Here is an 11964-nt window from a genome sequence, read left to right on the forward strand (position 1 = left end):
GTAAAAGGGGTGAAAAGGAAACAAAAATACTCCAAATTAACTAACGAGTACGAAAAAATCGAAGAATTAACAAAATGGTCCCTAAATTATTTTAATTATATTGCAGCTGACCCAAAATTTGAAAAGTGATCTCGGCGACCCCCTTTCCTTTCTTTTCCCTCTATTCTCACTCTCCTTTCTATTTGTATAGTTCAGTTCTGTGTTTGCCGACGCAACGTCTCTCGCATTCGCATCGCTCTTCATTCACTCTCACTCGCAGAGACAGAAATAGAGAGATCACAAATGCAAGACATTTTCGGATCAGTTCGCCGATCACTGGTATTTCGTGGTTCACCGGAAAACGAAGAAACCTCGCTCGGAGTCGGAGGAAGCCTTGTCGATAAGATCAATTACTGTATCCGAAATTCCAGAGTCTTCTCCAAACCCTCGCCGCCGTCTCCTTCCATTCCTAAGGACGCTGCGCCTCCGATCCGATGGCGCAAGGGGGAGTTAATCGGTTGCGGTGCCTTTGGCCAAGTTTACGTTGGAATGAATCTCGATTCCGGAGAGCTTCTTGCAGTTAAACAGGTCAATTCCTTCATTCTTCTTTCGTTTCGTATTTACCTTCATTCCTATATACATATTTTAATTTGAGTTCAGTTCTTAGTTATCTATTTCTGCTTTTGCTTGATTATTAGGAATTTGACTTTGTTATATATTCTCTTGTTTTCTTCGAGTCTGTTCTTGCGGTTCACTTTTATTTGAACTAGTTGTGGTTTTAGCTTTAATGCTTGAACTGATTTTCGCTTTCTTGTCTGGTTTTTAGGTTCTGATTGCGGCAAGTAGTGCTTCGAAGGAGAAGGCACAGGTTTGTTGTTCGATTAAATTTTGTTGGCACCTACTTCTAATTGCATCGATCAAGGCAATTTGATGTGTAAATTGTTGTAACTTGTAGATAACAAATGTTCGTTAGTCGTGTATACAGTTCCTAATAATAAACAGAGTTGTTGTTTGATGAATGTTTTCTCATGCTGCTAACAGGCTCATATAAAGGAGCTTGAGGAAGAAGTTAAATTACTTAAAGATCTTTCGCATCCCAACATTGTTGTGAGTATTTTACTCTATTGGTGGATGATACTGTCAAGCCAATTAGTTCGCCCAAACCATCTATTGACAGAATAGGTTTTTGTGCTGTAGAGATATTTGGGTACAGTCAGAGAAGAGGACACTTTAAATATTCTCCTGGAGTTTGTTCCTGGTGGATCAATATCATCCCTGTTGGGGAAGTTTGGGGCTTTCCCTGAGGCCGTAAGTGTGTATTTGGATTGAATTACTTTTTGTGATTATACGAAATTTTTTTAAAAAATACTATTCATTCTGGTTTAGTAAATATTAGAAATTCAGGGTTATAATTTTTTATTAGCTTTTTAACAAAGGAGATAACTAGTGTAAGATAAGCAAAATTTCAGAGCTTGTGCTTAAAAGTTATCCATTTATTTCAAGTTAACTTTTATTTTTCATTTTATCCTTAATAATTGAATATTTTTTAATATAAAACTAACTTTTACACACAACTTCTTACTTTTTTGTGATTTAATTCCTACAAAAAATATTACTTTATACAATTTAAACAGAATAGATTATTTTTAAAACTACTTTTCATCTAACATACCCAAACCCAACACTTAATTTGTATAATCAATTATCACAATAATTGATTATTGAAATAATCTAATTTTTTGCAGTTCAACCGAACACACTTAAGTTTTAGCTGCTGAACTGATGTACTTCGGTAATTCTATCTGACATTATTTCCACCAATTCATTCATTCAACAGGTCATAAGGACTTACACGAAGCAGTTGCTGCTTGGACTTGAGTACTTGCACAAAAATGGAATCATGCACAGAGACATTAAGGTGACTTTTCTTACCATCTCTTTGATATGTATTTGAGCTTTCTTCACTTTGGTGGCTGATGTTCTAGTATAAATTAATTTCAGGGGGCCAATATTCTTGTAGATAATAAAGGGTGCATAAAACTAGCAGATTTTGGGGCATCCAAACAAGTCGTTGAGCTGGTAATCTTAGTCTTATCTGTTGCTCTACTATTATGTATAATATAAGCCTTCACCTTTGTGAGGCCTCTTCTGTTTGCATTGATAAAGAGTGCATTGTTTTGATCTAGGCCACAATTTCTGGTGCCAAGTCCATGAAGGGTACTCCATATTGGATGGCTCCCGAAGTTATTCTCCAGACTGGGCATAGCTTGTAAGGACATTAACCCTCTTCACATATTTTACACTTGGTATTGTAATCGAGACTCTATTTATGATTCCAAGTGCTGACCATTCTATGTAACAGTGTTGTATATCTAGAGTTGTATTAGAACTGGCTTAATTATAAAATGATGGTTTCTGTTAGAAAATAGAAGTCTTTGCTTTTGGATATCGAAAAAGTTACAGGAAGGAATTCTCAGCAAGACGCATAGGTTAACTAGGCTTTTAAAGTTTCTCGTCTTAAGCAATTTGAAGCAGGGTTATTATTGGTTTCCTTGTCTAGTAGAGATAGTTATATGATTTAAATGAATGAAATGTACTAATTCAAGGTAAAAGACCTTCAAAATTCAATTAGGTGATTCTTATATACCACTTGGGGCATTGCTTGGATTTATTTACGTTCTTCTACGTATGTGTATAATATCTTTTTGTAACAGTGTTTCATTTGAAGTTAAATAAATATTTTTTTAATTTCATACGTTGATGCGTTTTCAGCTCTGCTGACATATGGAGTGTGGGTTGTACTGTGATTGAGATGGCCACGGGAAAGCCTCCCTGGAGTCAGCAATATCAACAAGAGGTATCTCATATACTCCTTAAATTGTGTTTTAGATGCTCTCTAAACATCTACTGAAAAAAATGGACTTTCAGGTTGCTGCTCTCTTCCATATAGGGACGACCAAGTCTCATCCACCAATCCCTGAGCATCTATCCGTTGCAGCAAAAGATTTTCTGCTAAAATGTTTGCAGAAGTATGTTACTTTTAATTTTCTCCTGCTTTGCTTGTATCCTCAATTCCTAGTTTGTGTGTTTCATTGTACCCAATTAGTGTTTATCTCTTAAAACATATGATGGAAAATTGATCCTGGTAAAATTATTTAGTTTGATTTTTTTTTTGGGTGAAGTGGGGGTGGGAACGGGATTGTGGGAGAAAGAATTCTGCGCATGTTTTTGTATTATCAACTAATTTTTCAAAAAAAGAGGACTTCCGATATTGAATTTGTGTGTGCGCGCCTGCGAGAGAGAGAATATGCGTAGCATGCTTCCCTTTCAGACTTCTGTTCATTATTAGATTACAAATGTCTCGTATAACTATATAATCCTTTTGTAGGGAACCGATTTTGAGGCCATCAGCATCAGAACTGCTGCAGGTGATTCTATGGGCATTTCTATTTAGATTGCACATATGAAAGCTAGAACATTTTGAGTAGCAATTTTAATACTGCTATAAGCTATTGATTACGTTTAGAGTCTAATTATTATTATCAGCGTTTTGCATGAAATGTTCACTTCTCCCTAAAATTAACTTAAGTTTGATATTTGCTGCAGCATCCCTTTGTTACTGGGGAACATATGAATTCTCTTTCTCTGTCTTCTAATGTCACGGTACGTAGTATGTAGAATTCGAGAGAGGTTTAAAATGCTGTTGCAACTTGCATGTATCTTTTATAAACCACTTTTTAAGAAAAATTACTTTTCCCATCTGTCAGGAAAATTTTGAAGCTTCTTCACCGTCATGTGTCCCACATGTTGAATCTTTGTAAGTGTTGAAAATTTCTTTCTAGGACTTGTAAGATTTGGCAGTTTTTTCTGTGTAACATATGGATTATGGAGGAGCTATTTTTTTAATTGTATATTATTTGTTGATGCAAGTGAAATGGTCATATGATCTTGGTTAACAAATGTTTGTGATTTATGTAGCCTCGTTTGCTCGACAGTAAATCCTCAGGACTCGGGAAATAAACAGTTGTGGGGAATGAGTGATGATGATGACATGTGTGAGATTGATGACCAAGAGTTCTCGCAGAGTGATGTCAAGTTCAAATCATTGATGTCAAATAATATTGAGGTGATTGCATTCATGTCTTTGTTTTATTCAATATGAAATTCATGAGTAATGATTTCCAAGAATTTTTTTTAATGTAGAGCTTCAACCCGATGTCTGACCCCTCTGATGATTGGGGGTGTAAATTTGATGCAAGTCCAGAACTGGAAAATAGAGGAGTTAATTTTGGCACCGATGAAAATTACGTGCCACCAGATCAGTCGGGGGCTGATAACGTGCAGAAAGATTTTTCCTTTCAAGGTGTGCCATCTTTGTCAGAGGAAGATGATGAATTAACAGAGTCAAAAATTAAAGCCTTTTTAGACGAGAAGGTATTGCTTTTAGTTAGAATCAAGTTAGTTGTTCTGCTGTAACTTCATTAATCTTGAAGTCTACTAAGAACCAACTGCTGTGTCATAATGATGACTGTATGCATTTATGGCAGGCTCTGGAACTGAAAAAACTGCAAACACCTTTATATGAAGAGTTTTACAACAGTTTAAATACATCTTGTTCTCCCAATGTGATTGATAGCTCAAGTGATGATAATGCGGCTCGAAAATACTTGAAATTACCTCCTAAAAGCAGGTCACCAAGTCGGGCACCAATTAATACTCCATCTAAAGCCGTTGACAATGCTGGCAGTCCTGGAAGTAATGGCAGGTCTTCATCAACTGTTGGCCATGTAAATAACTATGTTTCGCAGGATATTCCAGCATCCCCCAATAATGAATGGAAAGGACTGATAGCTGACTCCCAGCAGGAGCCCAGTAGCCCAAGGTCTGTTTCTTTTTGTCTTGCTATGCATTCTCAACTTCAATTATTTTCAAAAATTGAAAGTAATTTAAGTTTTATACCTTGTACTTGCAGTTTAAACTTTTCTGAAAGACAGAAAAAGTGGAAAGAAGAGCTCGACCAGGAACTTGAGAGAAAACGAGGTTAGAATTTTGTTAACAATAAAATGTCTAATTAATTTCTAAAATTTCTAGTCATTTAATTTCTAAAAAAAATTCTTGAAATTAATATTCGTAGATAAGTTGCATTTGGGCCTGTCAATTGGTTTCATTATTTTGCAATTATCATTCATTTTCGATCCTAATTTTGTCGTGCACCAATTAATTTGGTCCTGAATTTAGTTTATATTAGCCAATTTGGTCATTAACATTAGGGATCAAATAGGTTGATAGTTGTTAAGTTCAAATACCAACTGCACAGTATTTCACTAATTCAAAAATTAAATTGACTGATTTGATAATATAAAGAATCAAATTGGTCAGTAGTATCAATTTCAGGGATCAAGTTGATTCATGAAGGACCAAAAATTATGATTGACGTCAAATTAAATTGATTAATTTGATAATATGAAGAATCAAATTGATTGGTAAGTGTCAATTTTAAGGATTAAATCGATGTTTTACTAAGGTTCTTTTTTTTGCTTGTTTGCTTCTCGGCACAGTATTAAATTTTACAATTTTATGTAAGCGAGAAGCATGGAGAGGCTCCAAATCTTTATCTTATGCATAACTGAAAAAACACTTTAGCAAAACGAAATATAATATGCCAGTAGTATTTGGTATAACGGGTTTTTGTAAGTCACATAGGATAATAATCTCATCCTAAGTGAACTAATGAGATTGATACAATTTTTAATGTCATAAAGTTATTTCTTTGTTAGGCTAACTTAGACAAATTATGGTATGACTGATTTATTTACATGTGGCCTGGACAACGTTGCAGAAATGATGCGCCAGATGGGAGGAAAGACATCTTCACCAAAGGATCGAGCTTTACATCGACAGAGGGAGCGGACAAGATTTGCTTCTCCAGGCAAATAAGAGATTCGTCAGAGCGTTCCTGCGTTCCTGAATGGATTTTATTAACCACTGGAATTGCAAACACGTTTTACTGCAGTTTTGTTGAGATTGTTAATGTTATATATCCAATTTGTCCATTTTACCATTTGAAATATCTCACATGCTGTGTTTTTGTGCCATGTAAAGCTTTTTATACCCGCGTTGCTTGAAAATTTTCTGTCTTTTGGTTGTGAATTTGTGGCAAATTTTATTAAATAATAAATTTTAGAAAATAAAAAAGAGAAATTAAAAAGACATTTAATCAATATAAATTATAAAGATGTTTTGTAAATAATAATTTTAATTTTAATTTTTAATTAATTTAAAGATATATAGAATAGAATCAAAATAATTTAGGTGTAAAAAATATATAGTTTCCTTTTATTAGATACTAATTTTACTATAAATAATGATTAATCTACACACCTAAGGACACATTTCTTTTACAGTAAAATATTTTTGAGAGAATATTTTAGAAGAAAATTTTTAAACAGAATTTTACATAAAAATATAAAAAAATATTTTTCTGAGAATTTTTTACACAGAATTTTTACATAAAAATATAAAAAGAGATAGATACTGCAAAAAATTGATCTTAATTTTTTATTATTTTACTCTTTATTTCTTTTTTCTCATTTCTTTTTTGTACGTGGTTCTTTCTTTTCTTTTTATTTTTGTTCTTTTTTTTTATCTTTGTGCTAAAAATATAAAAAATAAAAAAGAATCATTTTTAAATCAAAACATTCTAATTATAAATTTTTTAGGTGATTAACTCTTTTTTTCTAAATTAAAATATAATTTTAAAAAATATATATAAAAATCTATTTTTAAGTTATTAAGTTTTTTTTGTCAACTTTCAAAAAATAATATAAAAAAATTTATTTTTTAAAATTATTTTACTTTAAAAAAAATATATGATTTGAGATTAATGAATCTCATTTGCTCTCCTAACTTTCGTCTCTCATTGTTGACCCAACAAAATGCTTTTACAATATTCTTTTTAATTGTATTTTGACTACCTACAAATGTTTTACGCTCAATTATTCCGGATAAAGTTTGTATCTTCTTTCTTACTGCAGCTGATAGCACAGAGTTAGTCAATACTTATTTTTTAGATATCGTCATTGCTTTTTCTCTAGGAAAAGAAGTTCATAACCCGTGGGCCTTTTACCTCCACGTGGCATTACTCTGTCAGTCTTTCACTCATTGCAGGAAATTCTCCACTACTGCCTCTCTTAGGAGTCGTCCTAGTATGACTGATCATCGCCTTGGTAAGTCATTGCTTCCTTTCTCTTTTAATCTTAAATCTTGTTTTTACTTATAACAACTTATAACTGAGGCTTATTTTTAATAATAAATAAAAATAGACAATAGAAAAAAAAATATTTAGAGTCAATATTTAAAATTAATTATACTAATTAATTTAATCTTAATATACCGTATGTTAATGCATTCTTTATTCATAACTTACTTTTTCTATTTGTAATTAATTCTCTAGACTCTTATAAGTTTTTTTTAATATTTTTCTTATAAAAAATAAAAATAAAATTTTGATGACGGTTTCACATTCTTTTTTCTGAGACAGCTTCACATTTTATTCAAATTAAAACTTAATTTTTTAAAGTTACTATTTTTTTTCCACCAAGTAACACATACCTCAATTTTATGCTCTTTTGTACTGTGAAAACAGAAACCTAATTTTCTAAAGCTGTTATATTTTGCCTTTTTGAATTTTTAGTAAATTTTTTGTTTTTGTTTCTTTGAATGTATTTTTTAATTTCTATATTTTATAAATTTATATTTTTAGTCTTTAATATTAAAATGGTCAAACAAAAATTGACATGTAACAATATTCTCAACAAACTAAATTAGTATTAGTAACTACAAAAAAAATGTTTAAAAAGACAAAAATAAAAAATTATTAAAATATGAGGATAAAAGCATATTAAAATATTAACTTTTTAGTCTTTTTGCCTTGCTATGCTATTCTCAACTTCAATTATTTTCAAAAATTGAAAGTAATTTAAGTACTTGTAATTTAAAGAAAGAAGAGCTTGACCAAGAGTTTGAGAGAAAACGAAGTTAGAATTTTTTTTAATATTTTCTCTATTTGTAATTAACTCTTAAAACTCTTAGAAAATCTTTTTTTAATATTTTGCTCATATAAAAATAAATAAAATTTTAATCACTTCACATTTCATTCAAATTAAAACTTAATTTTCTAAAGCTGCTATTTTTTTCATCTACCAAATGACACATGCCTCAATTTTATGACCTTTTGTAATATAGAAATAGAAATAATTAGAACTATGCGGCGCAAGATTACTATGAATCTGTTGCTACTAGTGTCTCTCTACTCAATGTTAATTTGAAGTCTCGATTTCTTACTACTCATGCATACGGATCTGATATCTTGTGATATAATAGAAAACTTGATTTAATAAATAATTTAGTGGTAAGAAAAATAGTACTAAGCAGTAAAAAAAGTAATTTAGCGGTAAGAAAAATATCTTAAACTTTATTTGAAGTGTATTATTTTAATAAATAATTTTAAAATTATATTATTTTTATTTAATTTAAATATATTTTTATTTTCATATTTTAATAAATGTTTTGTTTTAGTTTAATTAAATATATTTTTTAATTTCTATATTTTATAAATTTATATTTTCAGTCTTTAATATTAAAATAGTCAAGCAAAAATTGACATGTAACAACATTCTCAATAGACTAAATTAATATTAGCAACTACAGGAAAATTATTTAATAAGATTAAAATAAAAAATTATTAAAATATAAGGATGAAAACATATTAAAATATTAACTTTTTAAAGTAAAAATAATAATTTCATGGCTGCCTACAAGTAAAAAATGCAAAAAAATGCAGGTTGATGTTTTTCTGCGAGCTTGGTTTGATAGATTTACGCTTTTACGCTGACTAATTTGTCTCATCTTCGTCAAACATTAATAATATTCATTAAAAATTATGAAATACTAGTTTTAATTTTTATACTTTGTACTTGAAATTGTATTTCCTAAGGTATAAATTAATAATCGATTATATATTTTCAATAAAAGATATTTGAAATATCATGAATTATAAATAACCTTCGGACATTTGAGATAAAATTGCCCTCAACAAAGATTAAAAAAGAAAACAAAGGAATTACAAATATCGACACATCAAAGAATTGCGGTAACTGAAACATATATTTATGTTCTTAATTTGACTCTTTGGAGCACGGATTTTCATTGTTCATGCTTGCTGGGTGCTTTTTCACTCCATTTACTAACCCATCCCTTTGCTTTTCTTGCTCTTTAATGGTGAAACCAACTTGGTTGCCAATCTTGAAGGAGAGAAAGATCGACATAGTTTTGATGGAGCTGATTTTTTTGGCCCATCACTTTTCTTGCTCTTTAATTTTGAAGCTAATCTTGTTGCCACTCTAGAAGGAGAGAAGGGTCGAACCCATCTCTTTGGAGAACACTTCTTCTTGCTCAAACATGTAGGTCTTGTGGGTGAAGAAGTATAAACATTTGGTGGGCTTTTGACTTTGACTTGAAATTTTGAAGCTGAAGGTGGGGACTTGATCAAAACCTTGTGCTGTGTTCCTTCGTTTCTTAATATGACAGGTGATCTTGTCTTGCTAAACTGTTGTTGACGTGAAGAAGATGTTGACAAGAATAAAGGGTTGGCGAATAGTACTGTCTTGTTGCTACCACATGGCCTATTACTTGCATATACCCCATTGGCCAAATACTTGTTATTCTCTTTATCAGATTCTCTTACTTTGAAATTGATTCTTGAACGAGCCCGTTGAGGTGGTGGGGAATCATAGCGTAGTTTAATTTGCTTCTCTTTGTTCCTTCTAGCCTTGAGTTGTGTGTTTTCAGGGTCAACTTTCTGGTTTGACCATTGGGGTGGTGGAGTTTTTGGCTCCTTGTTGGTAGTTTTACCAACTGCTGAAACTATTTCTCTGGCAAATTGACTTGCCTGTAAAATTTCTCCAACAGTTTCACCTACGATCATTGCAGGCAATGACATTTGCCTCCACTCACCTGCACAAAGGTTACAAGTGATTGCACATTATTATTTAAGACTTGAGAGAAAATTTTCTCATACAATCTTTCATATTACATGGTGGGAAATAAGATGGAAAAGATAGAGAACCGTGAGATAAAATAATATATATGATTAAGAAAGATAAGATATATATTAACTCTTTAGTTAATGCCATCCATGACAAGCTAATTGGTTTTGGTTTTGAAAGAGCAAGTTACAATACCTTCTGAATTAACTAGCCTGGGAAACTTTCCCTGCGGAGATCTCTTTGGTGCTTCATTCTTGATCCTTCAAAATGTCGAGACAACAGAAACAATGAATTTCAAATTTAAAACGTGATTATTACCAGTAATCATAATACAAGGACAAATTACACTCATATTGCTTGATGATTAATGAAATTTTATTTGATATATATATATATATATATATATATATATATATATATTTCTTTTTTAGTTTATACAAACTTCATCTAATTTGTTTAACAACCTAGTATTTTCCACCAAAATTAATCATGTTCACTTACCATTATAGGCAACAAAACTCGATACCAAAGGTTGAGCAGAAAGAGACTCTTATCAGTTGATCACATGTTAGGTGGTGTATCTTGTACAAATTATCTCTAATATTTTATGTAATTATATGAATTCAGGTTGAGTGAAATTTTTTTAAACGTAAAAAAATTGTGAATGCAATTTACCTTAGTGAGAAGCAGTAAAATTTTATATATTAGAATGTAACAAAAACAAAAATTTACCTGATTGATTCTTGCTTGCACCTTAGACTGGTTCTGAGATACCCTCTGGTGCCGCCAGGACTGAGACTTACCCCTGAGACCACCTTCGTTCCACCGGCCACCGTGAATTGAAGTTCTTGTAGCCGAACCAAGCATCGATCCACCTTCAAAGAATTCACTTTCAGGGTAGTGGAGAGGATATAGGACAGGTTTGGTTATAGTATGAAAAAATAATTTTCACTCTTCAAAAAAGAAATTATTGTATAGTTCAGATTAATTTATATACTCTTCTTAATCATATTTAATGAATCAAGATCAATTTTACTTGATTTCAAACTAAACACACACTAATTGTAATTACCTATGTAAATTAATTACCTTCTTGAGTGTTTCTTCGATCAGAACAGGATTGAGAGCAGCAAACATTTTGTTTCGCTGTGGTGGGGTTGTTTCAACCATCTTTGAAAGGTGGGTCTAAAAATTTTGTTTCGCAGCAAACACAATTTCTTTCTGTCTTGGATTCCGAAGTATGAACATAAGTTAGAAAAATTAACTGATGGTAACGCTCTTCCATTTTTTTCGCAACGGGAGTCAATCCAAAGCGAACGATGGCAATTGGCAACCATTGTTATTGAACCGTTCTGTTTTCTTTTTTTGAAAAAAATAAATCACTTTTGACTCAACGCTTTTATTTTTTCTCAAATAGAAGGTCGTTAAATTACAATAACTGATTATTTTAATTTTCAAAATTACCAAAAAAAAGTCTTTGAAATTAGTAATATGAATCATTTCAGCCCTTCTAAGAATTCAAAATTCTAATAACTACTTATTTTAATTTTTAATTTTAATGTGGATCAATTAATGTAGTTCTTAATATTAAGAACTAAATTAGCTGTATCAAATCTGGGACAAAAATCAATTGATTTGACAATATTAAATATCACAAAGACCAATGAAATGAATAAACAAATGGTTGTTTGTTTTATGATCATGGCTTTTTGTACATGAGCTCAATGATATATAATGAAAAAAATTTAAAGTTGTATTCTTATTGGTCGAAACATTATTTGGAGCATGCCAAAGTTGAATCGAGCACTAATACGGGTGCGAAATAGTGTTATATTTTAGGGGGGGGTGGGGGGCGCTGCACAAATGAGAAAAACATGAACTAGTGACACTGCACCAAAAAATTTGATTTTAGAATGAACAAAAACAAGTATTAGAAGTA

At 31.3% G+C, this 11964-nt stretch overlaps 2 protein-coding genes across 2 annotated transcripts; one reads left to right on the forward strand and one right to left on the reverse strand.

Annotated features, from left to right (window-relative positions):
- The first annotated feature begins 282 nt into the window (after nt 1–282).
- LOC113861282 (mitogen-activated protein kinase kinase kinase NPK1) lies at nt 283–5994 on the forward strand. Its single transcript, XM_027493994.1, has 17 exons — nt 283–567; nt 806–847; nt 1021–1086; nt 1177–1287; nt 1817–1897; nt 1981–2058; nt 2166–2248; nt 2752–2836; nt 2908–3008; nt 3368–3407; nt 3586–3642; nt 3747–3796; nt 3958–4105; nt 4183–4413; nt 4527–4861; nt 4952–5019; nt 5819–5994. Exons 1-17 carry the CDS (start codon nt 283–285, stop codon nt 5914–5916), a joined length of 1959 nt encoding a protein of 652 aa, XP_027349795.1. The 3' UTR covers nt 5917–5994.
- A 3229-nt stretch (nt 5995–9223) lies between these two features.
- On the reverse strand, nt 9224–11195 carry LOC113861130 (microtubule-binding protein TANGLED). The gene is made up of 5 exons (XM_027493747.1): nt 11115–11195; nt 10758–10900; nt 10221–10285; nt 9380–9993; nt 9224–9343 (listed from the first exon to the last, which is right to left on the reverse strand). The coding sequence occupies exons 1-5, from the start codon at nt 11193–11195 to the stop codon at nt 9224–9226; spliced, it is 1023 nt and encodes a 340-aa protein (XP_027349548.1).
- Between the last annotated feature and the right edge of the window lie 769 nt (nt 11196–11964).

The sequence above is a fragment of the Abrus precatorius genome, unplaced genomic scaffold (assembly GCF_003935025.1).
Source record: "Abrus precatorius isolate BTA unplaced genomic scaffold, Abrus_2018 Scaffold3, whole genome shotgun sequence".
Classification (NCBI taxonomy): Eukaryota; Viridiplantae; Streptophyta; class Magnoliopsida; order Fabales; family Fabaceae; genus Abrus; species Abrus precatorius.

Bases quoted from the DNA above. Each gene is read 5' to 3' on its own strand.
- LOC113861282 (XM_027493994.1), top strand. From the start codon at position 283: ATGCAAGACATTTTCGGATCAGTTCGCCGATCACTGGTATTTCGTGGT. The intron at 2,249-2,751 runs GTAAGGACATTA...ATGCGTTTTCAG, and splicing joins CTCCAGACTGGGCATAGCTT to CTCTGCTGACATATGGAGTG. The intron at 4,862-4,951 runs GTCTGTTTCTTT...TTGTACTTGCAG, and splicing joins CAGGAGCCCAGTAGCCCAAG to TTTAAACTTTTCTGAAAGAC.
- LOC113861130 (XM_027493747.1), bottom strand. From the start codon at position 11,195: ATGGTTGAAACAACCCCACCACAGCGAAACAAAATGTTTGCTGCTCTC. The intron at 10,286-10,757 runs GTAAATTTTTGT...GACATTTTGAAG, and splicing joins TGCAAGCAAGAATCAATCAG to GATCAAGAATGAAGCACCAA. The intron at 9,994-10,220 runs GTATTGTAACTT...ACCTTTGTGCAG, and splicing joins CAGGCTAGTTAATTCAGAAG to GTGAGTGGAGGCAAATGTCA.